The following is a 25,145-nucleotide window of genomic DNA, read 5'->3' as shown; positions in this document are numbered from 1 at the left end:
GGGGTCTGAAAACACATGATACTTTTGGATAGGGTTTTTCCCAATGTGGGTGCATGTCTAATTCTTACAAGGGAAGAAAAGGGAACAGAACACATGTTAGTCATTCACGGAGTAGGTTTACACTGTGGTTAAAAAGTACAAGAAAGCTGCTAAAAATCTGGAACACTCTTAAGTAGGAACAGGATGAGGCATCACCATATCATCAGGAACATATATCCACATTAAAGAAGCAAACCCTGCAACTGCAATAGAGCAGAAGCTCAAACCCAATGTGAGAAACCTCTTGCCTGAGCTCTGCTTTCTCCCTTTTGCTACTCCGCTTTGAACTTTAGCTTCAGAGTTCAGGTCGGGCCTCGGTTCCTTGCCAGTATTATTACATGTATTAAAAGGGGAATCATACGTACCATTGGTCTGCTCTCTGTTCTCTGTTAGCTCATGAAATGGATCATGCACAAACCCATGTTGTTGATGTTTCCGATATCCATCTTGTGAGTTCCAGTTGGTGTTGAAGACACTCACTTGTCTGAACTCAGAGTTCAGGTCACTTTGATTGTTCAAGAGGTCGAATGCATCAGCTTTTCTTGCATGAGATTGCGGAATCTGAAACCAGATTTGCAAATTGAAGCTTATTACTGAATGATATGCCAAGTCTTTGATTTGTGTGATGGAAAGTTCTGACTAGAGAATACATATATACAAAGGTTTGTACCTGACATGGCCTAGCTCTTTGCAGATAACCATTTCTTGGACTCTCTGGCGAGACATGAATTTCTTCGGTATAGTCTGCATATGGTACAAGGGGAGAACCAGCAACAATGCTTCCACTGGCTACACCTGAAAACAAATCATCTTCATCTTCTGCTTTCACATCGACACAACTCCCGTGCTTACGATTTACACTCCATCCATCATTGCCTGAGCGATATGAATCGTTTTCTTTTAGACTGAGTGATCTTTTACAGTTCTCTACACCGGAATTTGATCCGGTGAATGAATCACAAGCACTGTAAAGCTCTGAACATCCTTCTCCCATTAGTCTCTTCACAGTTTGCATAGTTTCATAAGCTGCCATTTTGACATAGTGCATTGGTTCTTTTCGGCACTTCTCCTCCATCTCTTGGAGTATCAACTCAAGCTCGGAATTCATGCTCTTTGGATCCAAATTCTTCATCAGGAAGTTTAACATCTGTATTGCCGAAAGCCGTTTCTGAGAATTACCCTCTGCAACACCCAAATCCAGAATCCTGAGACCGGAATGCACCAACAATCTTGCATATGCCTCGACGATAAAAGGGTTGTTCTTGGCAAGAGCCATGACAAGTTCCATATGAGAGCTAGCCTCACTTGAAGTCACTTCAAGAGTAACGGCTACATTTTGGCAGACCGTATTCACCATTTCATCAGAAGCAAATCGCCAGTTGTCACAGTCCACAAGTGCCTTCATGCAAACGGCAGCTCCAGGAGCAAGATGCCCTTGAGAATCCAGCAGTGAGTCAGAGAGCGGCTTGCAAAGGGAGTGAATCATACTCCTCTTCTTGTCTTCAGGAATTCCAAGGTCAATTCCATACCTTGCAATAGCTGATACCACTTTGGAGCAAGCCTGCTGACTGATAGAAACCCGAACGAAAAGCTAGCTCTAGTGAGTAGAATTACCATTTCAAATTTTACTCGGGTGTAAAGACGAAAGCTCTTGAGAAATGCAGTAAAGATCAAGAGGAACGTACCATCCCTGCTGGGTTTCGTCCTTCGAGCTGTGGAAATCAAAGTACACGTAAGTGCCTTGTTCATACTCATCGGTGGCAATCTTTGGCTCTTCATGTCTTTGAAACCAGGTGTTGTATTTCCTATGGAATCTCCATGCCTGTTTCTTCAGCTGCTGAACAGGGAAAGACCCTGCACTATAGGCCAATGTCCTTATGATCACCTGCATGATGTTTTCTGTATGAGGGTAAATTTTGACACCGTGTGCACAGGCAAGATACTCAAACAGGGAAACAGTGAACTCTCGGGGCTTATAACCAATTTCTCTGATCTCAGAAACTTGGGCAACAAACATAGCAATCGCTCTAGCATCCAGATCTTTAACATACGATTTCAGAGCTCTCATGGCGGTCTTGTAGCTGTCAGGACCTTTGTCAAGTTTCGCCAACTCTTGTCTAAGTACTGAACTGGGAATTCTGCCCATTTCTCTCCTGAATCCCTTTCAAACACAGTCAAGCAACATCATTTAGGTAAATATCATGATCTCTGCAGGAAAATCGTAAGAATTCATTGCATAGGAGATATGATATTAGGTTTTACGTTGGTATTCACCTACCACGGCCCTCCTCCTTTATCCGAACTTGAGACCGAGATTAACTCAATGTCTAGGCGGAGTTAATCATAACTTGGGTTGCTTGATCATACTAAACTAGAGATTTATGGAGAAACAAAAGTTAAACCACTCAAGAAACGACATAACCTTTCAGGTCTGCTATGGAAATTCCATGGCTTTTAACACTGTTTCCAATGAAGACACTATGCAAAATCATGCTAGGTCAGAATCTAATCTACGGATCCTCTTTAACAAAAGTGTAAAAACAAATTAAATGATGCTGAATTTATACGGGGGAACTACAGATCTTTAATAAGGAAAGAATGCAATCTTGACCCGTTTCATGAAAACCTAATCCAGAGTCCAGACTACATCTAAGCGAACCCAAAAATGAAATCATCTCTAAACCTATGATCTTATTCATTTTCTCACGAGCCAAACAGAAAAGCATCATTCTCCGGATAAAGTTTCACGGAAAATTTCCCGTTCGGCGCTTCCGAAATGCCTAAAAAACAACTAATTCAATCCACGAAGCAACACATCGCAACTTCAAAGCAAAATTTGCTCTGTATGGTTGAAATCGCCAAAGGAGCGAGTATTTACACCGTAGAAAATCTAATACTGGGATTAATGAAAGGGTATCTTCAGATTTCCGATTTGGTGCGTGGAAAGTCGATGAAACAGCGACGAACGTATCAGTACCTGATTGCAAAAGATTGCTCTTTCTGTGATGGTCGAAGAGTAGATTTCTCCTTCTCCTTGACGTTCGAAGGAGGATCCAAAAAGAATCTCGATGCCCAGATTCCAGAAGAAACGAAACTTGGTTTCACGATCCGACGCCCCTGTTCAGACGAAGAGCCCAAGCAGAAGAATTTGAACGTTGGTGGTTGGAAAGAGAGCGGGCTTGGTAATTTCTTAAATTTCCTTTTTTTTCTTTTTTCTTTTTTTTTCTTCTAATATTTCCTTTCACTTCCGGTTTTGCCTAAATTAATGCAAAAATATTATGATTGGTTCATTGTTACTGTCATTATCTTTTAAATATACCATTTAAATGCCACCCGGATTCGATTTTCAAATGAAAAATCAATATTCATTTCATTTTCTATTAGTTATTCATTTGTACTCGATTTTATTTTAAAATTATAATTTCAGCTTATCATTATTACAAAGTCTATTCACTTCTAGAAACACATTAACAAATCTGTTTAATGTTAAATGAGAAACATATTCCCCCATGAATGCATGAGGACTTCTTTCAGAATCCAAAAAACAAGTATTAAGTTATTAACAATTCAACTATAGAATAAATAAACAAAACATGTAGAAAAACAATGCAGAGGATGGAATGGTCGGTCGATTCTTTGACACCTGCTTTATACAGCGAGTTCATCCTCGAGATAACAGTACTCGAACGCAAACTCGTGTTTGATTCTTTGGCACCTGCTTTCACCCAAAAACCAGACATCCCGAATCAGACAAACCCAACAAAAAGGGAAAACTGAAATTTGGATCTTCTCGGAAGCAACAGTTCAGGCATTGGATCTAACGAAAATTTGATTCATGGACTGTTTTGCTTATGTTTATTCATATGTCTGAAACTGAATCCGCAACTGGAAGATATCAAAGGGTTATGCATGTTTCTCTCGAAATCCAGTTCATCTTTGAATCCCTACTTCTCTTTTTTTGTTTCTCTTCCTGCAACTTGGCCTGGTAACAGAACCAAGAACTGATAGAAACCCGAACGAAAAGCTAGCTCTAGTGAGTAGAATTACCATTTCAAATTTTACTCGGGTGTAAAGACGAAAGCTCTTGAGAAATGCAGTAAAGATCAAGAGGAACGTACCATCCCTGCTGGGTTTCGTCCTTCGAGCTGTGGAAATCAAAGTACACGTAAGTGCCTTGTTCATACTCATCGGTGGCAATCTTTGGCTCTTCATGTCTTTGAAACCAGGTGTTGTATTTCCTATGGAATCTCCATGCCTGTTTCTTCAGCTCTTTTGCAGCCAAGTATTGCTGATACGTGTTCTACAGTTGAAAGAACATAATATAATGACAATGTCAAGAGATTAAAGAATGACGAAAGAGAAAGTGTGATCCTTTCCTAACCTGCTGATAGTAAAACGTAAAGAACAAAGTATCGATGCCATAAGCATCGCTTCCAAAACGTTCCCAGAGCAAAGGGTTATTTATGACAGGTGATTGTACTTGAGGGTAGCTTGCAGGTGTTAGAGCTGGGTTCCTCTGCTCAGAACGTATAAAGAAAGTACATAAACAAATGGAAAACCAGATCATCAATCATAAACTGGGTATATGCACGAAGAAAAGGCGGAAGAGAATTAAACATTCCATACAGGGGAATAGTGCCTAGGAGGATCTGAATCTTTCGGCTGAGGAAGTCTATAGCACGCAGCCTCGAGCAACTGAAGATTGTGCATCTGATCACGGGTTGGCCCTGACGATGAACCGCTGGTGTTATCACCGATAGCTCCGAGATCAGCAACACTTCTACGCCCAATGACCCCGAGACTGCTTGAAGGTTGAGTGGGAAGCTGCACGGGTAGCCCGGGAGAGAAATCGGGACCATCCTCAGTCACCACCTGCGTTGAATCGGGCAAGGACCCCGACATTCCTGCCTGTAGCTAAGGAAAAGAAAGAATGAGTAAGTACGAGGTTTACGTTATTAGCTTGGATTTGAGAATACAACTATCAACTCCCAATAACACCATTCACCGTGTATCACTGATCTCATTAACTATTGAACTGCATATGTGAAGTTTAAGCAAAGGAATGAATGAATAAAACACTCACCAACACCTACAAAGACAGATATAATATTTCCATTATTTAAATTTTAAAATTCAAAAGAAATCAATCTGGCAGAAAGCATAATGCAGTGATATGTGATCAGTTCCTACTGATAATTAAAGAATATTGTAGCATAACAAGGAGAGCCACTATGAATGCATTTAACGCTATCCAGATAAGTGATCAAAATCAAGGCTTACAGGGTAATCAAATGGTACTTTAGAATCATCCTCATTGGACATATTCCTTGGAGTTGCTATGCCATTTGCACCATCAGGTAAGTTTTGCTGCTGCTGTTCATCATTTCTGGAATGATCTACATCTGCATCAAACATCAAGAACATCACTAAAGTCTCATACAACACTAACTCTTCTTATCAATACTTTCCATATATGAATCCATGAACTGAGCTTAATCATCTAAGCGATTCCAAGTTTCAACTACCATGTCATGTTTTAAAATCTTTTGCTATCATTCTTTTGTATTTCTCCACAGTTTTTACTTGCCAGACCCCAAAAAATTACATAACTAAGAATTGGATATTCTTGAATTAATCTGCCAAAGAAAAAGCCTACTGCAGTTCTTCATGGAGATGAAGTGTCTATTCATGGTTTAAACTAGGCACTAGTACTTTAATTCCCATTGAGACAAACTAACATCATTTTACCTGCAACAGACGGCAACTGACTGGATCGTTGAGTTTGAGTCATGGCATTTGACTGCTGCTGTAAGGTAGCATGACCAACCGCATTAAAACCAGGGGCCTGAACAGCAATTCCCAGACCACCATGGGGTGACACAGATGAACTCTGAGAAATAATTTATGAAATAGGATATCATAACCAGCTAATGATCTAAATATCATAATCGTGTAACTAGCTCAAAAAACAAACTTGCTCAGGATAAAGGACAACAAGTAGGAAAAAAGAAAAGAAAAAAACCCCGCAGTACCTGCTGCAAGAGAGGATTTTGTTGTTGTGATTGTGAAGAAAACTGCTTCTCATTACCTCCAGAAAGAGAAGGTATGCCTAAGAAGTTACCATGGCCTTGCTGTACTTGCTGAAATCGCTGCAAGAATTTCTCTCTTTGATCTGGTGCTATTTCGGCTCTCCCATGGATCTGAGGCAAAAAAAATACATCATTTTACACACGGAAGTTTTTGTGAAGCTTACAAAATATATGGTAGGAACACCTAACAAACCATGAGATCAGATCCCTTAACCCAACCATATGGGTAGGATTTTACCGTGAAAAGCATCAGCTACCAACAATGGACTTATGGACCTAGTTCAGGTTTTGTTAGAATGCAAAACAAATTATAGGAAAAATTAACAATTAACCATTAAATGACCAAGAAGTTTTCTCTCTGACATTCACTGGATAAAGGAGATAAACTGAAAAGGAATGACATGGTATTGCTTAACGTAATGCAAAATTCTCTAGAAAGTAGAAATACGCACCATTTCATTCTGGCTCTGGAAGGAGCTTCCCGGCCTCCACTGCACACCAGATACAATAGAGGATGAAAAGGCTCTACCAATGCTAGCACCAGCATCACCAGGATTACTATCAGAGACAGTTCCATCATTAGCCTTGACAGTTTGTGGCAACACAATTTTGCTTAGTGGTGAAGTTAGAGGCGGGACGGAGCCTTCAACTCCCATGATATTTCTCTTTGTTACTTCAGCCGCTGAAGCAGCAACACCACGAGAAGTTCCATTTACTGGACTGGAAGATGGCATGCTTAGTAGGGGCTGTGTCGAGGTACCACCTCTACTGATTCCCCTTAAAGGAGCATCAGCCATTGGTGAGGCCTCTTCTTCGTTGGCAGCCAGTGAAGATGAATGGCTGATGCTTTCTGCAACAGCTTGAATAGATTTAGAAGTTGAAGTGACTGGAACATTCGAAGTTGTTTGTCCACCAGCTGATGTTGAAACTGTAGAGAGAAGGCTTGTGCCACTTTTGGGAGGAGTTTTTGCAACAACATCAGAACTGCTATCCTGTGGAGTTGCATCTTCCACTTTCTCTTCAGAAGTACCCTGAGTTGACAAGTTCATGCTCTGAAACGAAACCAAACCAAGAAACACACTTGAACAGCTGAACTATGTTATCCAGGCACAGAGACACACACAAACACACTTACGCGAACTTGAGATGCTGATGCTGCCAAAGAGTTCTTCACGCTCAATGGGGTACCCTGACAAATTCAATGCCACTGCTATCGTTAAAACTTGAGCTACACAATTAAGTTTATAATGACAAAATCAAATCCTAATCCTATTCAAATGGATTGTCCCCAAGTTTCTGTGGAAGCATAGCTTACATCAATGAGATACAACACTTCTTTTTGTGCATGAATAGATAAAACACCAAACCAGAGAAATTGCAAAAAATTATTACCGTGACAAGAGGCCCAGCAGTGACTAGATCTTCAAGCCCTTCCACCTTATCTAATGGCAACGTGCTATAGAGCTCATCGACATCACTAAATTCATCGAAATAATCCTACAGAAAAAAAAAGTTAAAAATAATCCTAGAGAAATATCAAGTTATCTAAGCACATATAAAATGTAATATAATTTTGGAAAATGAGATTGCAAATTAGATGTAACCAAATCATGTATAGAAGAAAAGGAAAACAAGATGACATGATACTGACCTGATTCCGTTCTACATAGTCGTCCAGAAAATCTTTCACATCATTCACCTGATCTGGACTTAATTCATCATTGTCCAGAAGCCTCAAGATCAACTCCAACTTTATTATATGAGCCTTATGCCTTGTAATGGATGTCTCTAGATGTGTCTGAAAGAGGAAAACACATTTTACCACATAATTCACAATTAGATTTTTTTTTAAAACAAAAGGCACATCGCATAAGCCAAAAGATGCATACTTTCACAACTTACCAATCGGGGCGGCCTTGTCTTTCCTTTCTTCACGGTCAGTCCTTCTAACTCAGCTTCAAAACTATCAATCTGGGACTCAAGTTCACTCACCTATTTCATAGCAAATAATTGAGTTGCTTTAAAGCAGCTAAAATGCTGGTTAAAGATACACAGATTACTGTAGTACAAAACCTGAATACCTAAACGTAAACACATACTTAGAAACATAAACACATCGAAAGAATAAGTGGGCTACCACAGATGCATTCAGCTGCATTTGGTTTACTATTGTAAGATACAACATATACAAGCTTAGAAAAATGGAACTCATAAAATGACAAATGAAAGCTCAGCTGCTCACCACATTGTTCAACCAATCTCTTGTCTCTGCCTTTGCTTTCTCTTTTGGGTCCTACAGACAATAACATAGACCAATCAGTAGCCTAACCATTACAAGGAGAGGTAAGCAGCATTTAAATTCACACACAGCTTTCCAGCATAGCTACTACCGCCACAAATGTTTAAATAGAAACTCCATGCACAAGTTAGGGGGCCACTACTTCATATCTTTGACTATACAGCACAGAGAAGAGAAACTAATCGATAATTAGTTGTTCAACATTTCCTCTCAGCATGAGAAAAAAAATGGTAGGCACCATATTGCTACTTCCAAAATAAATCCCAAGTTTTTCTAAAAGATTGCACACGTTTGAAGTCACACATTCGCTGTACAAATACAAAAGACAACATCACAGTTATCATATTTCTTTTAGTTAAAACATCTGGGCAGTGTTCTCCTCGTTAAAACAGTTGAACTAGAAACAAAGTTAGAAGCATCAACTACCTCATGATAATCATAAGCAGTCTAAAACTTGAATTTCCAAAATCTCCTGGGTGCACCATAGATAAATTAATGTAAAAGTAAAAGTAAAATAAAGATTAGTTCTCACTGTTTTAGGTTGCTGGCCCAGTCCTTCCTTGGAGAAAGCTTTTGTCTTGGTCTCTTTCTCACAGATCTTAAACCTTTCCATTTCCCGCTCAATAAGCTTGCGAGCATCAACCAGTGACTGCTCATATGATGCACTGACCTATGTCAGACAAAAAATTTGCTTGGTCCAGTCTCTATAATTGACTGAGATTCTTTCGAGTTTAAACAACTTATTGATAGTACATATATAATCAGGTAAATTAAAGACCTAAATTTATTTAACTAAACAACGCCATCTGGAGCTGCCGCCGAATGCATGGTGTTTCAAGAAGTTTAAATTACCTAGAAACTACCTAAGGAGATGATGACGTTGATTTAGATCATCACCATGTAACTCTAGATAAACAATGCCAGTGTACTATTGGATAGCTAGCCATACAAATGCATTCATATGTCCCTACATATGAAAATAAAAAGTAGAGTGACATACTGACATTCACTAGAAATTACAGCAGCAAAACTTATCAGCTAATCGAGAAGAACACAGAGAAATCTAATGAGAAACTTTAACAATTCAGCGAAATCTATAGTGCACATGCCTGTCATCAGAACGACTTTTGTTTTGAACGGCCGGAATACTTTGCGATCGACAGTTACTAAGTCAATGAAAAAGGGAAAATAAGGTAAAGAGCACTAACTTTCTTATCTTTGATTTCACTGGACTGAATCCATGTCTTGATCTGGTCTCTATACCGCTGCAGCTTCTTGATTTCCTTCTTCAAGTCGGCCTCAAACTTTTCCTTTTGATTCACATTTTCGGTGTCATAGACCTGAAACAACAACATATCCAGAAACAGGTTCTCCCTTCGTCAAGTTATATCCTGCTCACAGTCACATTCCCACCAAAAAAAAAAAAAAAAAAAAGCTTAAAAACAAGGAAAAAGACACAGAAATGACTTGTGCAAAAAAAAAAACAAACTTTGCATAGATTTGAACATAAACAACCCTAAGTTCTGAGCTCATTTTCAGGCAACCATGGGGACAACATCACGAGAACCGAATACACCCAAAAGAGGTTTACTGTCTATTCGACACACATGAAAATTAGAACAGAACACTTGGACTTGACACAACAAGAAAGTCGAATCCAGTCATATATATATATGCATCATCGAAAGCCAACAAGCAATACAGAAAAAGATGAAAGCTGGTGAAATCAGATTATGAACAGATTCCAAACGGAACCACACCCACATGATGAGGATGACACGATCGAGAGTGATATATATCAGCGACAGATGAAGCAGCAAAAACCAGAAGAAAATGGGGATTTGATTTGATTAGATGAACGAACCTGATCAGGAAGAAAGGAGGAGGTATGATACTCGTGCATGACCCACTCGGTTCCCACGCCGTTTGGAGTTCTACCTCTATGGAACACCAGAACCTTCTTCTCACCGATCTTACCATGATTTCCCCTCCTAGGTTTAATGTCCAAAGTAGGTCCTGTCTTTTTCCAGAACCCAGACCTCGTCTTTCTGCTCTGCATCTTCTTTTTCTCCGGACGAAATAAGAAATACCAGACACCATCATGACTCGTATCGATCTTCGATTGAACTGAACCCAGAAAGGAAAAAGACACACTGACATTTTTTTTTCCTCACAACGTTAAGGGGACAAAAAAAAAGAAAAAAAGGAAACCAGACTTCCACCGGTTCATTCAAACATGTGTTCAAGCTGGGAACTTTCCTGTCCCCAGCTGAAACCCAAAACTAAAGAAACATAAACAACAATAGGATTAAGACTAATCTACTGAATGGATTAAGTTAGGGGCTGAAATCTCTCGGCTTTGAATGGCTTTGAGAAATGGGCAAAAAAGAAAAATCCACTTACCTAATTATTTTGTCTCATGGATTTTTTTTTAAAACCAGTCTAACGAGAAGAACTTGAACCTCGCTTTAACGCATGGGTATCAATCACACCAGTTCAGTGAGTTTGGTCCAAACATAGAATGAATCAATATGAATGCGTCATGAGAAATTCTACTGCTGCATTATCCATGACGTTCTCCGGAAACAAAACAGAAAAAGATGAGGGGAAAGGACAGAAGACAGACTTTGTTCCAGATGCTGTCAAACACATCAACGCCTTCCTGAACCTTCTTCAACACCCGATCGATCTCTCCCTGTAATTTGCGACTCGCACCCATAGCAGCAGAATCCGAGAAGAACCCACTTCGAGAATTTTACAATAAAATTTGGTCTTGAAAAAAACAATTGCTACTTATCGGATTCTGATTCGTTCTTTTTTTTTTCCGGAAAAAATCGCAGGGAGAAGAAGAAGGGGATGACCTAACCGTTGTAGGATTTTGATTGGATCGCTCAAATGCCAAACAATTCAGGCCCAATTGGTCCAGGTCCGATACCCACGACCCACCTTTTAATCTTCCAATTCTTAAATATTACAAACTCCCCCTATGTTTTTATTTTATCCTAAATTCAGTACCTTTGTTGTTTTCGTTTCATCAACTATTGTTCCTTTTATTGAACCATTGCTTTACTTCAGTTCGTAAAAAAATTTAAAACTTATGTATAAGTATACAATTATATATATATATATATATGAACACTTTTTTTTGTATCTTACAAATTATTTAGATATTTTTGATGAAATGTTAATCAGATAAAAATTATTTTTATGAAAAATAATTATGTCACATTATTCCCAAGTGTGTCTTATTCAAATTTCATAATTCATTTGATGATATGATCTAGCATTTATGTGAAGAGATCATGAGCTTAATTCCCATCATTTAAATTGTTATGGGTGCGAAAATAAACAATCACGAAAATGTAAGGGGCAAATCAAATACTTTCTTTTTTCTCTTAAAACGGTGTCGTAGCTCTTAAGTTGCGGTTCCTTACCGGATTGCTCCGACCCGACTCGAGCCGACCCGAATTTCAAAAGGCAGCCGTTAAAATTCAACGAGACGCTCTCCGAACTCCGGCGACAGGCGACCGGTGACGACAGTGCCGTACCTCGTTCTCCGGTATCTTTCCCGAAAATTCCTTGTATTAAGAAGAGAAGGAATTCGTACTATATAACGTACACAAAGTCTCTGTATATATAGATGAGTGGTATGAAGGATCCTTCGTGAAATCGAGGACAATCCTCTGGAAATGGAAACCGAAGTTCAAAATGGAGGTACGTATAATTGTTTTGCGAGTGGTACGTCAAATTATCGGTTTTGGACGACGATTTGTTATGATCGGATTATTTCTTGTCGCTTGTTCTTGTTGCTTAGATTTGAGTGGAAATTGTTGTGGTTGCACAAAAGAATCTCTAAACTTGGTTTAATGCAGTTCTATCACAGCACTCCATCACCGAATATGGACTCTGTGAAAATTTACTAGACTTGTTCAAGAAGCATGTGGGTGTGATTGTTGATGATTTATTAGCCGTCTTCACTTAAGAACGTGGATCCCTGCACGTAGGCGATGAAATTTCCTGTTTATATGAGATTTTACAAATGAATAGCATGGTACTTTGTGCTCAAGGTGTCTCTATCTATGTTGTTTAGATATTGAATTGACAGGTTCCAGTTGGACGAGTTCTCCAGGCTAATACGGGATATGAAAGGATTCAGCTTTCCACTCTGAGGGTGAACCCAGAAATTTTTGCAGATCTTTCAGACTCTCTTCACTTCAATGATCCTTGTCAGTTCCAGCTGAAACCATTCAAGTCGAACTGCTTAGGACGTGCTGTGTCGTAGTTCTCACCATGAGTGTTAAGATCTAGCTCTGTTGTAGAGTCCATACCCTTTTGGTTTCGGGTTTCAAACTTACAATCTTCATCCTTTTTCGTCCTTTCCTCTGTGTACCCTGTATTTTCTTGTCCTTTCTGTCCGTACAATCCTATTCCTATAGACAAATTGCCAAGACTTCTTTCTGAAGAAGATATTCTCGCTTCTGTGTCATTAACCATTGTGGAAAAATATGTTCTGGTCTCTCTTTGGCCTTCTGACCAAGCAAGCTCCAACCGTTGGAACAGCTGTTGTTCTGAAATCTCTTTTTGCTCGGACTTTGAATCACCATGATATGGTCTTAGTCCCAATCTGTTCTCGACAATCTTTGGGATTGTTTGGTTTCTCTCTCGGGAGGTCAGGCTACTATCCAAGGAGCATACCGAAGGGTAGGTTTCCATCTGTTGGGGGTGTAGACTCTGCAGTTCCTTCGGTTCTTGAAAAGTAGTGTGTGAGTATTCTGCTGAAACTTTAGATGCTAGTTCAGAGAGTTGAACTTTGGCAGCTTCAATCCCATCTGTACCTAAATTTTGTTTTCCTAGCGTCTCATGGGCTTTCTCTAAAACCGCCTGCAGGTATTTTCCGTGAGCCTCTATCCTGAGCTGCAAATGTCGCTGTACCTGGCTCAGTTCAAAACATTTTATGAAAATGTAACTAAGTGCTTGTCTGTCTAGATAGTTATTCTATCCTCTATTGATGCTTTACAATCATGATAGTTCCTGATGTTATGTCTTTCAGATGCGGTTACTTAATTGTAACCCAGTTATTTGAAAAGAAATACATTTCTTTCATAGGGATGGTTCTGTGTCTGTCATCTTCTAACTCTAATGTTAGTTTTTTCTAGAACCCGCGAACCAGCGCTAGTTTTCTTAATCCCATCCGGTACGAAATGAAGAACAACAATTCATCATCACCGACGTGGTTCCTTCCCTTTATACTACATGACTTGTGAAACCTTTTTCAGGTTTTATTGAGTTAATTTCAGAATGTTTTATTCGATACCTCAAGTTGCTCATGGAGCCTTTGCTGGACCTCTACTTGCATTTGTAGTGCTTCGCTTATGGGTAAGTTCCTGGGTGCACAAACATAATATAGGTCATTTCTTTACAATTAATAAGTTGGAAGATACACACAAATAGCCATATTCTTACTTTTCTGTCGGTTGTCCAATGCTAAAACTCTCGGTGTGAATTTCATTTGCATCGTGGCTCTTTTCTTCTGCCATGGCCACTATACGTTTAGGGATCAGGTTACTTTACAGAGATTGTAGGATAATATTTCGAAAAAAGAACAGGGATTTTTTTGTTTGCAATTTCTTATTTATGTACAATGAAAATCCGATCTTACCCAGCCTGTATTTCTGGTATTTCTGGTAGTTAGCTTGTCCATTAAGATTCTTGCTCAGCCTGTATTTCTGGTAGTTAAATCATGAAGTTAATAACGTTTCTGAATGGAAAGTAAGCTAATGCATTATTTGCAGTTCTTAGCTTGTCATTCTTTTTGGGCTACTGCAACAGTTACCGACAACCAACGAATCAGTAATGTCCAAATATTTTGAAGAGTCTATAGCACGCATGGAGAAGTTACCAAGAGGCATATTTCGCATGTTTGTGTACAAAGAGGTGATTGCTTACCTGAAGATGACTCTTGAGGTGGTACAAGGTAAGGCCTGGAACGCCCATAACTTTCATGATTGCCTTAGGAGTAGCCTCTGTAACAAACAAAGAAAAAAAATACGCATTATATCTAAGAAGCATCTCGTCAAAGATTTTTTTTTTCTTTTTTGCCAATAAGATAACTCACTATCTGCTCCATCGAGCTGATTGACAGCTTTGACAAATCTCTCATGAAGATCTGGCGTCCATTTTAGTCTTGGCTTTGCATCAGTTGAGAGGATGAGTCCAGAATCTCCTGGGTCATTCACTCCTCTGAGGAATGGATGCCTTTCATAAGGGATGGGCATTCTTGGCGAAGAGAGGGTAGTTTTTGATTGGTGTTGGTTGGGATAATACGTAAGTCTTGTCTTCAGAAGACAAATGTAAGTTTAGCCTTACCTGGTAACTACAATAGTGATTTTCTGATCAGTGCTTTACCTCACTTGATCTTAGGCCTTAATCCAGCCTGCTTTCCCCGTTGTTTCAGAGATAAACTACGCTGTATTCTTGGAGGTACAGCTCCACCAATTTGGGAAGAAGCTTGTGCTGTGTTTCTTAGTTATGTTCTTTTTTCTCAGGCCAGTCTCATGAGTAAAAAGGTTGTGTGCAACTTTGCTTTATATATAGGAAGTGAACGGAAAAAGGGCAAATTTAGAGGAAGATAATTAAGGTATGGAATGTGAATAACCAGTCCAGTCATTGCTTTGTTTTTGCGTGCTTATCATTTAAATTGTATTCTGTTCTTATATGATTCTTAGCGTCTTGATTCCTCTGGACTACAACTTTTCAACACAATTCAAGCCTTGCATCAGATACCAGAATTGATCCACATTTAGTGCATCATATGCGCATTCTTTTGCCCTTCTCGCAGAGAAAAGTATCTCATTCCCCAAAATTTTTTAGAGTTTGTTAACTTGGGTTGGGGAACCCACTGGTTTTTTCTATTCCTTGATAGTTTCAAAGTCCATGACTATGTCCTCTCTATCCCTCTTTCTCTATGGGAATATTCTGAATGCTTTCCATTTATCTTGACTTATTTTTCCTTGATAGAGATTTCCGGCCTCTGGCTACATAATGAGGCTAATGATTCTACAGATAGTTTTAGGCAGCTGTTACTGATATTAAAGGATTTTGCAGATTATGTTGTGGAGAATGTAGTATCGTATCCTTTTGACCAAACCAAAGTGAAAATTGTGTTGAAATATGCTTTCCCTTTACGATTGTTTGGATGTGAAAAAAGCGGATAGAGTATATTTCATGAAGTCTCCTTCAACAAGTTTAGTATTTATTCTCTCCACAGAATATAATATAAGTGGGGCCCCATATTTACACTCTTTGATTGGCACAAAACATTAGGTCCCTCCACAGTGATATGTATGAATATTTTCTTTCCCTGTCTGATCTAACGACTATGTAATTGGGATGCATATACACGTATGTGTGTTTGTATATATATTGTATATGCATGTTTGTGCATGCCTATATATGTTTGTCTTTGCATGCACGTTTTGTCTGATTTTTTAATTCTGTATTTGCCTGCAGCTATTTTGGTGATGTCTAATGTTCTATATTTTCATACAGTTAGTGCATGGATATGGATATACTGTTAATTGATTAGTCTCATAGTTTTCTCATTTTCGATATTATCTTCATGTTGCATCTGCTTTTGATGTTGACTCGGGGTTATACTTCTGTTGTTTATCCAGTGTGGAGTATTGCACCCATATGATACACAGCTATATAGAATAAGTGCATTGACAAAGATATAGAGATGGCAATTGCCAAATGTCACCCAGTAAGTAGTGGACGAGTGGTTAAGATGATGTTGCTCTTTGGGCCCCTATCGCTAGTTCGAATCCAGTTGTTGGGGAGGGAGGGGTGTCGTTTAATTGGTTGAGAGGGTATTGCTCTTTGGGCCCCTGTCGCCAGTTAGGTGTGCTTTAAAGGTTGCTCCCGAGCTGTAGGAGATGTAGTCGGGTTAAAGGCTCGGTGAACTTCTTAGTTAACAAAAAAAAATTGCCAAATGCCAACTGCCAAGTCTTGTAGGCTACTACTATGTGCAGATGAGAATATATCCATTATAGAGTTAAGTGCTTGATAGATGCCTTAGGTAGAAATATGGTCTAATGTTCGAGAGGAAAAGGTAAAAAAAAAAACAAATCTTTTGTTCCTTGAATGATATCTCTGCATTTATTTGGACCAACCATTTTGCAATTTCTCGTGGTTCTGATTTATCTTTGCGCTTTATTCTGTTTGTGAAGAACCAATCAGGCCTTCAGGGTAAAGTATTCCAAGCATGTGGGGTGAGAATATGCTTCCCCAGAGGCTTCATCAAATGTGCTGTAAGCATCAAACATCTGTTTCGATCTCATCAAGCTAAACCGAGCAAATCATTACCTATCCTTTGGATTGATTTTATTCTTACCTCAGTTTCTGATAAATTTTGCCTGTCGCTTGGCATTTGTTGCTTGGTTGCTGATGAATTAGTTTGTTCTTGGCATCAAGTTTTCTGAAATTTAAACGAGTCTCTGTTACAGTTACGGATGTACTTTTAGGGATAAAAAATTGCAAGTTCTCGGTATTTTTATCCTCTGCAAGCCACATTCTGAGGATGCTTTTTTTTTCTGCAGGGTCTGGCTTTATGATATTCCACAAGGGTCTTGGTCTAAAACTGCTTTGGTTTGCAAACCAAGTGCTTAACCTTTTTTATGCTGCGGGAAGATTATCGCCTTTTATAGCTTGTTGTTCTGCCTTTGTGCTACTGTTGTGACGGTTCTTTTTCAATACCGAAACCCTTTAATCCCCTGATTCTTTCCTTTCCTCCATTGAAATGTCACTCTTGAGGTAAAAAGAAAGGTTATAAGAAGACCCATATGTTCTTTCTTGCTTGTACGTTCATCTCCCTTTGGCAGATTCTGTTCTGGTAACTGACTTTACTCTTGATGTCAGAAAAGAACTCTTGACGCAGCAGAAGTGTTAGTTAGCTCGAGGCTTGTGCCAACGTCTCTGGATCGTGATTGGTTAATCGAACGAGATAGGATTGGACAGAGAAAACAGGAAGCGGGAAATGGCAAAGGAATTACATTCTTTGCACTTGCAGAGGAAAGCCAAAAAATGAGAAACAAGATTCTGCAGAATGAGAATAAGAGAATCCAGACACTGAAAAAAAAAAACCTAAAGCAAAGCCTGGTAAGATGCATTCTCAAGCCAAGAATCTTTTTTTTTTTTTACTTGTTCTTGGGCTTTATTCTCTTTCCACATTTGGCTTCGTCGTGTCCTGATGCCATGTAGCATCCATAGGAGGAGAATATTGCCTTTGGGTTAGTGGTTATTACAGGATGTTGTGTTCATATTGAGATATGATATCAGTTTAATGACACGTTTTTTATTGTGTTCTTTTTAACATATGGAGACTGGGTTCATACATCTCTAATGCATCGGTTTGTAAATAGTTTCTGCTTCAACGTTTTTGAATACCCTTAAATCTTTGAAGGTGTTATTGGTGGCGGTGGCGGTGGGACGGGTACCCACTTCTACCCGATACTTTCAAGACACCTGATCTCGGCCCCGGAACATCAGGGTTTTTCGGTCACAAGTGCTTCTCCCGGTCTCGTGGTGGTCGAATATCTGAGCTTCGGGTACCCCCGGGGCGTGGCGAGGGAGGCAGGTACTAGCGTGATTATTTCGTTTCGGTTATATAAAACCGATCCGAATAGAACCTGATAAATATGATTTTTCGGACTCTATCAAATATAAAACTAATCGAAAATTTTTCTAAATAATCGGCATTTTTATTAGTAAAAATTGAATCGGATATTTTAACACGAGATCGAATCTAATATAAAAAAAAAAGTGAATTGTTACGATTATTCTAAAAATTAAAAGTTGAATCTGAATCTAAGTATATCACAGGAACAAATGTGGTAGGGTATATCTTGGGCTTCTCTTCATGCGATCGACGATGGCGGAATCAGGAACCAATATCGGGACTGTTTTGCCCGAACAAATGAAAATTATTGCTGATGTTTACTATTAAGCTGTTACGTGATTAGAGAAAATCCAAAAAAAACACAGGTAATTTTTGAATTTTGAAAAAAAAATATTAAACTTTTTAAATAAATTTAAAAAACACTGAACTTTTCAAATGATCCAAAAAATACGTAAACTTTTTTACGATTATAAAAAAATACTAAACTTTTTTAATGGTCTAAAAAAATATATAAACTTTCTTCGATTGTCAAAAAAAACTAAATAAAATAATCTGATATGTTCGCATCTCCTTGATACGTCAGTTATTTTTGTTTATTTTGATAATCGTAGAAGAGTTAAGTGTTTGTTTTGTCAAATTTAAAAAGTTACAAATTTATTTGATAAAATAAAAAAATTTAATTTTTTTGTCAAAATTTGAAAGTTTAGTGTTTTTTTTTTAAAATTTTCCTTATATATACGTCCAAAACCGGATCTAATAAGGATAACCAGGACTGATTTAAATATTCATTTGAACATAAATTTTTAAGTAATCAAATTAAAAGAAATATGAAATGAATATAGAAATAATAAAAAAAATGAAGACTTTTTTAACGAAAACTAATTCGGACACCGATATAGCTTATAAGTGTCATTACGCACATGTAATACGTATATATACGAAGACATACACGACCGGAGAAGATATAAAATGGCCACGTCGTTGTCTCCTCAGCCACTATTTATTTTATTATTAATTATTATTTTCGTCTTTCTTTTATTTTTTTTCCTGCAGAAACAGCCGAAAACTTCACATGCACATCATGACTGTAGATAAACATTAAAATCCATATTGAATTCAATATATTTATATTTAATTAAAAAAACACGCTTCCCTCCTAGGAAGAAACCCTATATTTAGACATTTGATTTTTAACTTTTTATGTTAATCTTATCAAAAAAAACTTTTTATGTTAATATTTATTTTTACTATTATTATTATTATTATATCCAATTTTCACTATTTATTAGCGACTGTAGATAAACATTAAAATCCATATTGAATTCAATATATTTATTCGCGTCTCCATAGGGGTCCGATTCGATTCTTTTATATCGCCTTTCAAAAAATATAATTTTTCAATTTTAAGTTTTTCTTTATATAATTTGAATTCAATTTTACTGATAAAAATAATTATTTTAAAAAAAATATATTTTGTCATACTTTTGGGAGAAAAAATGGTAAAAATTTAAATAAGTTCTTATGAGGGTATTTTAAAATAATAACCTTTTTATATCTAATTCAATTTAGATTTGATTATTATATTATTTGGTTAGATTAATTTATTCGATTATTATTCTAATCCTGTTACAGACCCACCATTCTTTTGCAGCCACGGCAATTGAAGTTCATGTTCTTTAGCTCCACCTGTCTCACACCTCATCTTTCACCACTGCCGATACCATTATATATCATCTTTCATTAACTTATGGTAAATTTAAAACAACATGGTGTTATTGTATTTTACGGGATTATAATTTTGTGAATTAAAAATTAAGTTCATAATAGGTGGAATTAATTAATGGAAAGAGAAGTTGATTCCCACTTTACAATTTGAGAAATTTTATTTATAATATATTCTGAATAACCCAAGTAGAAATGAATTCGAATAATTTATAGAGGTCAGATTTAATTACAAATTAATTAAATATATTTTTGACATATAAACAAATTTAAAATGAATAAAAATAATTTTTTTAGCAAATCAGTCTGAAAGAAACTTAAATTTAATGATTAAATAGAAACTATATCAAATAAACGTAATTTTAAAAATAAATAAGTATACTTTTTCTGAAATTCATTCATCTGAATTTTAAAATTATGTATATATATACACACACACATATATATATATATATATATATATATTCAAGCATCCAATCAATCTAGATTTGAAAATTATCTAGATTCTTGTATATTCAATGAGGTTTGCATGTTTAGATTTATAAGAAAGAATATATCATATTAAATATTGGATATTAAAATATGTTTTCTCTACAATCAAATATTATGTCCTAATTCTTCGAATTTATTTTTATACCATAACCCCTAATAAATCTCAAGCACAAAAAATCTTACAATACAAAATACATAGATTTCTTCTCATCTAAGCATTCCTTTCTTTTTTCCATTAGAAAATAGATGTTCTAATCTACCCTCTCTCGCTGCTTGCCTATATATACACCAATAGAGATACATGTACATCACATTTTTCTTCCCTCTTTTTGATCTACAATATATATATATATATATACACACACATACACGTGTATGTATACATATAGGGTGTATGGACTTCAAAGAGAACAAAAGAAACATGGGGCTTAGCATGCTAGGGCATGGAAATGGATATGACGCAGCCAAGGATGACTTGCCGATTTGCTTCAAGTTCCCAAAAGAGAGATTATTATTATTATTATATATTGTTATTATAATGTTTTAATATGTATATATATATATATATATATATCGATTAGGTTGTGATCATATATCGATCGGCAAGTTTTCCTTGGCTACGTCCTTCGTTTCTGCTCCTCATGCTAAGGCGTTCTTTTGCATATATTAGTGGAAAGAGTTAATAGCCAAAGGTATCTACTTTTTTCTCCTTGCATGCAAATTAAGTAGCCATGCCTCGGCTCTATCCTAACGAATTTTCTGAAGATAACTTTTGAATCTTACGAGATTTAGATATCCGAACATTCGCAATATCGAATCCGCATAAATTTAAAAAAAAAAATTATTGATTTTCGTTGGTTTTTAAGTATGTATTGGTAATTTTATATAAAAAAATATATAAATATGATTTAAAACACATTAAACTACTAACATATTTTTTGGTATTTTTAATATTTAAAAAAAAATGTTTATCAAAAAATAAATTAATTTGATAAATTTTGTATTTGATTATTTTATAAATTTGGTAAATATTTTTATAAAAAACAATTAAAACATAGTTTGAAAACAATTATTACTGTAATACAATGTATTTTTTAAACAATTTACATCCGATTGGAATCGTACTCGCAATCGATGAGTTATTTTGGAATCGAAACTACCTATAATCGTTATCAACAATAAATTATCAACTATTCATAAACATATGGCAAATATATGCAATCGCAATCGCTAAATGATACAAACCAGTCGTACCGTCAGTAATGTCAATAGATGGGCCTAAAACTTCTATTGGGCCTTCCCAGTTTTTTCATGTAGATTATTTGATTTTTTAATAACCGAATTTTTAAAATAATCAAATATTTCTGTGTTAATGTATAATATCTCAATAAATAATTTATTTTTTCGTCTTATTATAATAGAATAGAGTATTTAAAACAATTAAAACTTGAATATATTTTTTATATGAAATGTGCATCTATTGACCAAAAAATTACAGTTTGTAGTTTACAGAACTGTTTTGAAAACGATTAGCAAAATAAAACTTCTATGCCTATTGTTTTTCTAGCAAAAAAAACATATCAAAAAGGCTTTGTGATATAGAATCAATCCTATAGTAACGGATTTTCACGATATTGCATGCTCATTTGACAAGATAAGATAATGTTTCGAACAAGACGATCCAGCTTTTGAATGAAAGTTGGTCGTTGGGTGTTCTGTGTATAGAAAATCCTGTTATTTCTCTCCTGTCAAACAAGATAAACCAATGCTTGTAGTGTTATTCTCCCTAGTGCAGCTCGTTGTTAGTGTTCGATCAGTCGTCGCCTCCTCAATCCAGCGGAGAATCTGATGTAGTAAGAGTGGGGAATTACACCAAATCTTCTCTACAAAGCGGTGCCATATACCGGAGCTAAATTGGCATTGAAGGAATAAGTACTGGTTATGCATCTCGTCGTCCGAATAATACAGCAGGCAGATGGTCTCTTGTTGCAGTCCTCAACGGTGTAACCGATCTCGTGTCGGTAATCTTCTCAAGAACATTTGCCATTGGATAACAGCATGTCTCGGCGTTGTTTGCTTAAACCATTGCGCTCGCCCACAGAACTTCGGCTGATGGTGAACATTGGAGCCTCCAGGTTACCGAGGATATGAATTTTTCAATGAATAGATCATGTCCCTGCTTCCATTGCAATTTGTCAGATCAATTGTTCGGTGTTGGAATAGGTTTCGTGGTTAAGATTTCTTGGATTCTTTGTGTCGCGTTTGATCGTGTCGGCAGTAGTTTTCAGCCTTCTCCGTTCGTTGCTTCCCTGACCATCATATGGAGAGGGATTCGTAGTTCTCTCGGTCCAAGTTCCCCTACAAAAACAATCAAAGGTTCAGGCTCTGTCCAAGAATCGAGCCAGAAGTAGGTGGTGGCTCCATCACCTATTTTGTGCTTTAAGAAAGGTCTGACTTGCTCCCATATTCCAATTAGCTTCTGTAGGTTCCAGTTATGTAGTGGTGAGGAGTTGATCGACTAGTGGGACCGCCATTTGAAAATGTTGGTTTTGAGTCATGCTACCCATAAAGAGCCAGCCCTGGAGAATAGCAGCCACACCAATTTCATCCTTGCCACTAGATTAACGTCAACCAGTTTCTACAGTCCCAGTCTGCCTTCCTTCTTCGGGAGACAAATATTTGGTCTGGCAACTCTGTGTGACCCTCCACTCGTCGATGTTAGAGATACCAAGAGTTAGTTTTATAAATATGTTGCATTTTTTTTTTCTGTTTATCGTTGTTGCTTTCTCATGCTATATTCGATATTAATCATCCGTCTCTCTCTTTCTCTCTGTCTCAGCAAACCAGACATCGCAAGCAGAGCTCTGTCTGAGCAGCATATGTCTCAAAGGCTCTCTGTGCCTCATTCTTCTTCCGCCGCCTTCGGCCTTCACTCTCATCTCCTTGTTTCCAGTGATATGAACCTTGCTTCCAACTAGCATCTACTTCAACCATTTCCGAACACCTTAATGTTATATATTGTTATATATTATTGCATTTTCAAGACGCTCAAAATTCTATCATTTTTTATTTTTGTTTTTATTTATTTTTGTTTCTAACTGGTAGGGAGCCTTTTTTTAGTAATTCATTTGAAGTTATTGGTTATGTGACTTGTTGACTTCATTTAAATAAATTTATAACATTTTATTAGATTTTTATAAATATAAAATAAATATTATGGAATAACGTTAGATTAAAGGTTGATCTATTTTTTATCGTTTTATATATGTGTTTGGTATTTGTGGTTAAATCGTATTGATATATGTTCCTTAAAAAATTTGTCATATTATTATCTATTTACATCATCATATATGTAATCAAATATAGGAAGTAACAATAATTCATAAGCCTTACATTTTATAGTAGAACATATATGACATATTTGTATCCATTAAAAGTTATTTTTGTTCCGAAATTATAAAATTATTGTACAAATACATTAAAATTCTAACATTTAAAAAAAACGTAATGCGATTGATGTAATGACCAAGTTCCTTGAGACAGAAGACTTTGGGGGACTTAAATTTTTGCTTAGCATTTTTTGTTAATTGAACAAATAATAGTATGTACTAAGACGTACTACTAAATGGTTAGGCATACGGAAAAAATATTGTTTTATTATTCCAATAATTATTTTGTGATGAATTTATATGTATATGACAAAAAATCAATAATTAAGGGTATTACTGTAATTTATTCTATTTATTGATATTTCTTGATGCATATGTGAAAACCTTTCCAATATAAACCCAAAAAATGATAATTATGAATCACATGGGCGAGCGCAGTTATATATATATACAGTGTACATGGAATTACAGGTTATACACGATGATAAATAACCATAATTAACCACAGCCCTTATTTTTTTTTTATTTTCTTCACGGTAAAAAGACTAAAAAACAATCGACTAAGCACTCCAACGCAGTGTAATAACTAGGAACACCTATAATAACCCTATGTATATATATATATATATACATGTATATATATGATTAATAAATAGCACTATTATTTACAATTACAAATCAATTAGTAGTCCCATAAGATTCCCAAATCTCCAAGATCATCGTAAGACTTGCTACCGTTCATCATCGCGGCCGCCGTCACGTCGTGTTTCGTCTCCGGACACGATGACGAGATCCCCGGCGTCTCTGTCGCCTCCACGTCACTGTTCAGAGAATGTTCCAACTTGATCATGCCCTTGTCGTTGTTTGGTCCGTGGAACGTAGAACCCGACCCGGAACCCGGACCCGGGCCAGGCATTGACCGGTAGGGGAAGTAGTAGGTGGTGTCGTCGTCGTTGTGGATCGGTTTGCGGTTGGCGGGTTTGAAGTCGCCGCCGGAGAAACTCGGACCGGGTTGACACGGAAAACTCGGATCCATGAGAGGAGGAAGAGAAGAGAAGTCCAGGAGATGATCGATGTTCTCCAGAGAATCGATTCTTGGAAGATCTTCCATGGGGTTCTTGATCATGATTGGGTTTGTAGTGTTCTTATGGAAAACTCTACACACAACCCATTCGACCTATATATGTATAGAAAGAGAGAAGAGTTTGTCAGTTTTTTTTTTTTTTTGCAATTGCACCTTTTTGAAAGAAACTTACCAACCAAACACATTTTTTGTCAAAACTATATAAAATTTAAAGGAAAAAAAAAAGATACGAAATTGAAAGGCGATGCTATATGACAACTAACAAATTCCGATCTTTCTCCTTTTGGAATCAAAACACAGAAAAGGCACAAACTTTAATAATCTCTCAAACGGGGTTTTATTATATATATATATA

At 36.8% G+C, this 25,145-nt stretch overlaps 4 protein-coding genes and 2 long non-coding RNA genes across 18 annotated transcripts in view; 2 read left to right on the top strand and 4 right to left on the bottom strand.

Annotated features, from left to right (window-relative positions):
- Positions 1–80: 80 nt before the first annotated feature.
- On the bottom strand, positions 81–3,253 carry LOC104802863. Its single transcript, XM_010526668.1, has 4 exons — positions 3,017–3,253; positions 1,881–2,192; positions 710–1,607; positions 81–600 (listed from the first exon to the last, which is right to left on the bottom strand). The coding sequence occupies exons 2-4, from the start codon at positions 2,183–2,185 to the stop codon at positions 169–171; spliced, it is 1,635 nt and encodes a 544-aa protein (XP_010524970.1). The 5' UTR covers positions 2,186–2,192; positions 3,017–3,253; the 3' UTR covers positions 81–168.
- A 240-nt stretch (positions 3,254–3,493) lies between these two features.
- Positions 3,494–11,297, bottom strand: LOC104802864 (general negative regulator of transcription subunit 3-like). 6 transcript variants are annotated; one of them, XM_010526670.2, is made up of 16 exons: positions 11,054–11,297; positions 9,636–9,767; positions 8,960–9,097; positions 8,371–8,421; positions 8,031–8,120; positions 7,780–7,926; positions 7,521–7,625; positions 7,264–7,317; positions 6,581–7,180; positions 6,072–6,239; positions 5,788–5,929; positions 5,320–5,441; positions 4,666–4,947; positions 4,421–4,555; positions 4,158–4,339; positions 3,494–3,754 (listed from the first exon to the last, which is right to left on the bottom strand). In XM_010526670.2, the coding sequence occupies exons 1-16, from the start codon at positions 11,144–11,146 to the stop codon at positions 3,688–3,690; spliced, it is 2,508 nt and encodes an 835-aa protein (XP_010524972.1). In that variant the 5' UTR covers positions 11,147–11,297; the 3' UTR covers positions 3,494–3,687. The 6 variants fall into 6 exon arrangements, with proteins under 6 accessions (XP_010524972.1, XP_010524973.1, XP_019056724.1 ...); XM_010526671.2 differs by having other exon boundaries at positions 4,666–4,953; positions 5,338–5,441; XM_019201179.1 differs by having other exon boundaries at positions 5,338–5,441.
- A 585-nt stretch (positions 11,298–11,882) lies between these two features.
- Positions 11,883–12,609, top strand: LOC104802859. Its single transcript, XR_770109.1, has 3 exons — positions 11,883–11,986; positions 12,068–12,141; positions 12,518–12,609. It is a non-coding gene; the product is annotated as an uncharacterized LOC104802859 (long non-coding RNA).
- LOC104802861 (myb-related protein 2-like) lies at positions 12,434–15,838 on the bottom strand. 5 transcript variants are annotated; one of them, XM_019201180.1, is made up of 7 exons: positions 14,794–15,838; positions 14,543–14,703; positions 14,374–14,450; positions 14,087–14,153; positions 13,891–13,969; positions 13,742–13,811; positions 12,434–13,359 (listed from the first exon to the last, which is right to left on the bottom strand). In XM_019201180.1, the coding sequence occupies exons 2-7, from the start codon at positions 14,700–14,702 to the stop codon at positions 12,655–12,657; spliced, it is 1,158 nt and encodes a 385-aa protein (XP_019056725.1). In that variant the 5' UTR covers position 14,703; positions 14,794–15,838; the 3' UTR covers positions 12,434–12,654. The 5 variants fall into 5 exon arrangements, with proteins under 5 accessions (XP_019056725.1, XP_019056728.1, XP_019056727.1 ...); XM_019201183.1 differs by having other exon boundaries at positions 14,543–14,667; positions 14,794–15,826; XM_019201182.1 differs by having other exon boundaries at positions 13,891–13,957; positions 14,543–15,837.
- On the top strand, positions 14,975–19,772 carry LOC104802862. 4 transcript variants are annotated; one of them, XR_770114.1, is made up of 6 exons: positions 14,975–15,064; positions 16,656–16,736; positions 17,025–17,583; positions 17,888–18,061; positions 18,307–18,468; positions 19,736–19,772. It is a non-coding gene; the product is annotated as an uncharacterized LOC104802862 (long non-coding RNA). The 4 variants fall into 4 exon arrangements; XR_770113.2 differs by lacking the exon at positions 14,975–15,064 and adding an exon at positions 15,981–16,537; XR_770112.2 differs by lacking the exon at positions 14,975–15,064 and having other exon boundaries at positions 15,981–16,736; positions 17,025–17,238; positions 17,344–17,583.
- A 4,585-nt stretch (positions 19,773–24,357) lies between these two features.
- Positions 24,358–25,145, bottom strand: part of LOC104802857 (NAC domain-containing protein 92-like) — a 2,341-nt gene continuing 1,553 nt past the window's right edge. The window contains exon 3 of the mRNA XM_010526662.1: positions 24,358–24,883. Coding sequence (XP_010524964.1) covers positions 24,389–24,883 — 495 coding nt within the window. The 3' untranslated portion in view covers positions 24,358–24,388. The remainder of the gene's footprint in view (positions 24,884–25,145) is intronic.

The sequence above is a fragment of the Tarenaya hassleriana genome, unplaced genomic scaffold (genome assembly GCF_000463585.1).
Source record: "Tarenaya hassleriana unplaced genomic scaffold, ASM46358v1 Cleome8, whole genome shotgun sequence".
Lineage (NCBI taxonomy): Eukaryota > Viridiplantae > Streptophyta > Magnoliopsida > Brassicales > Cleomaceae > Tarenaya > Tarenaya hassleriana.
The sequence above is the reverse complement of the archived record's forward strand: the minus strand, read 5'-3'. Positions and strand labels throughout refer to the sequence as shown.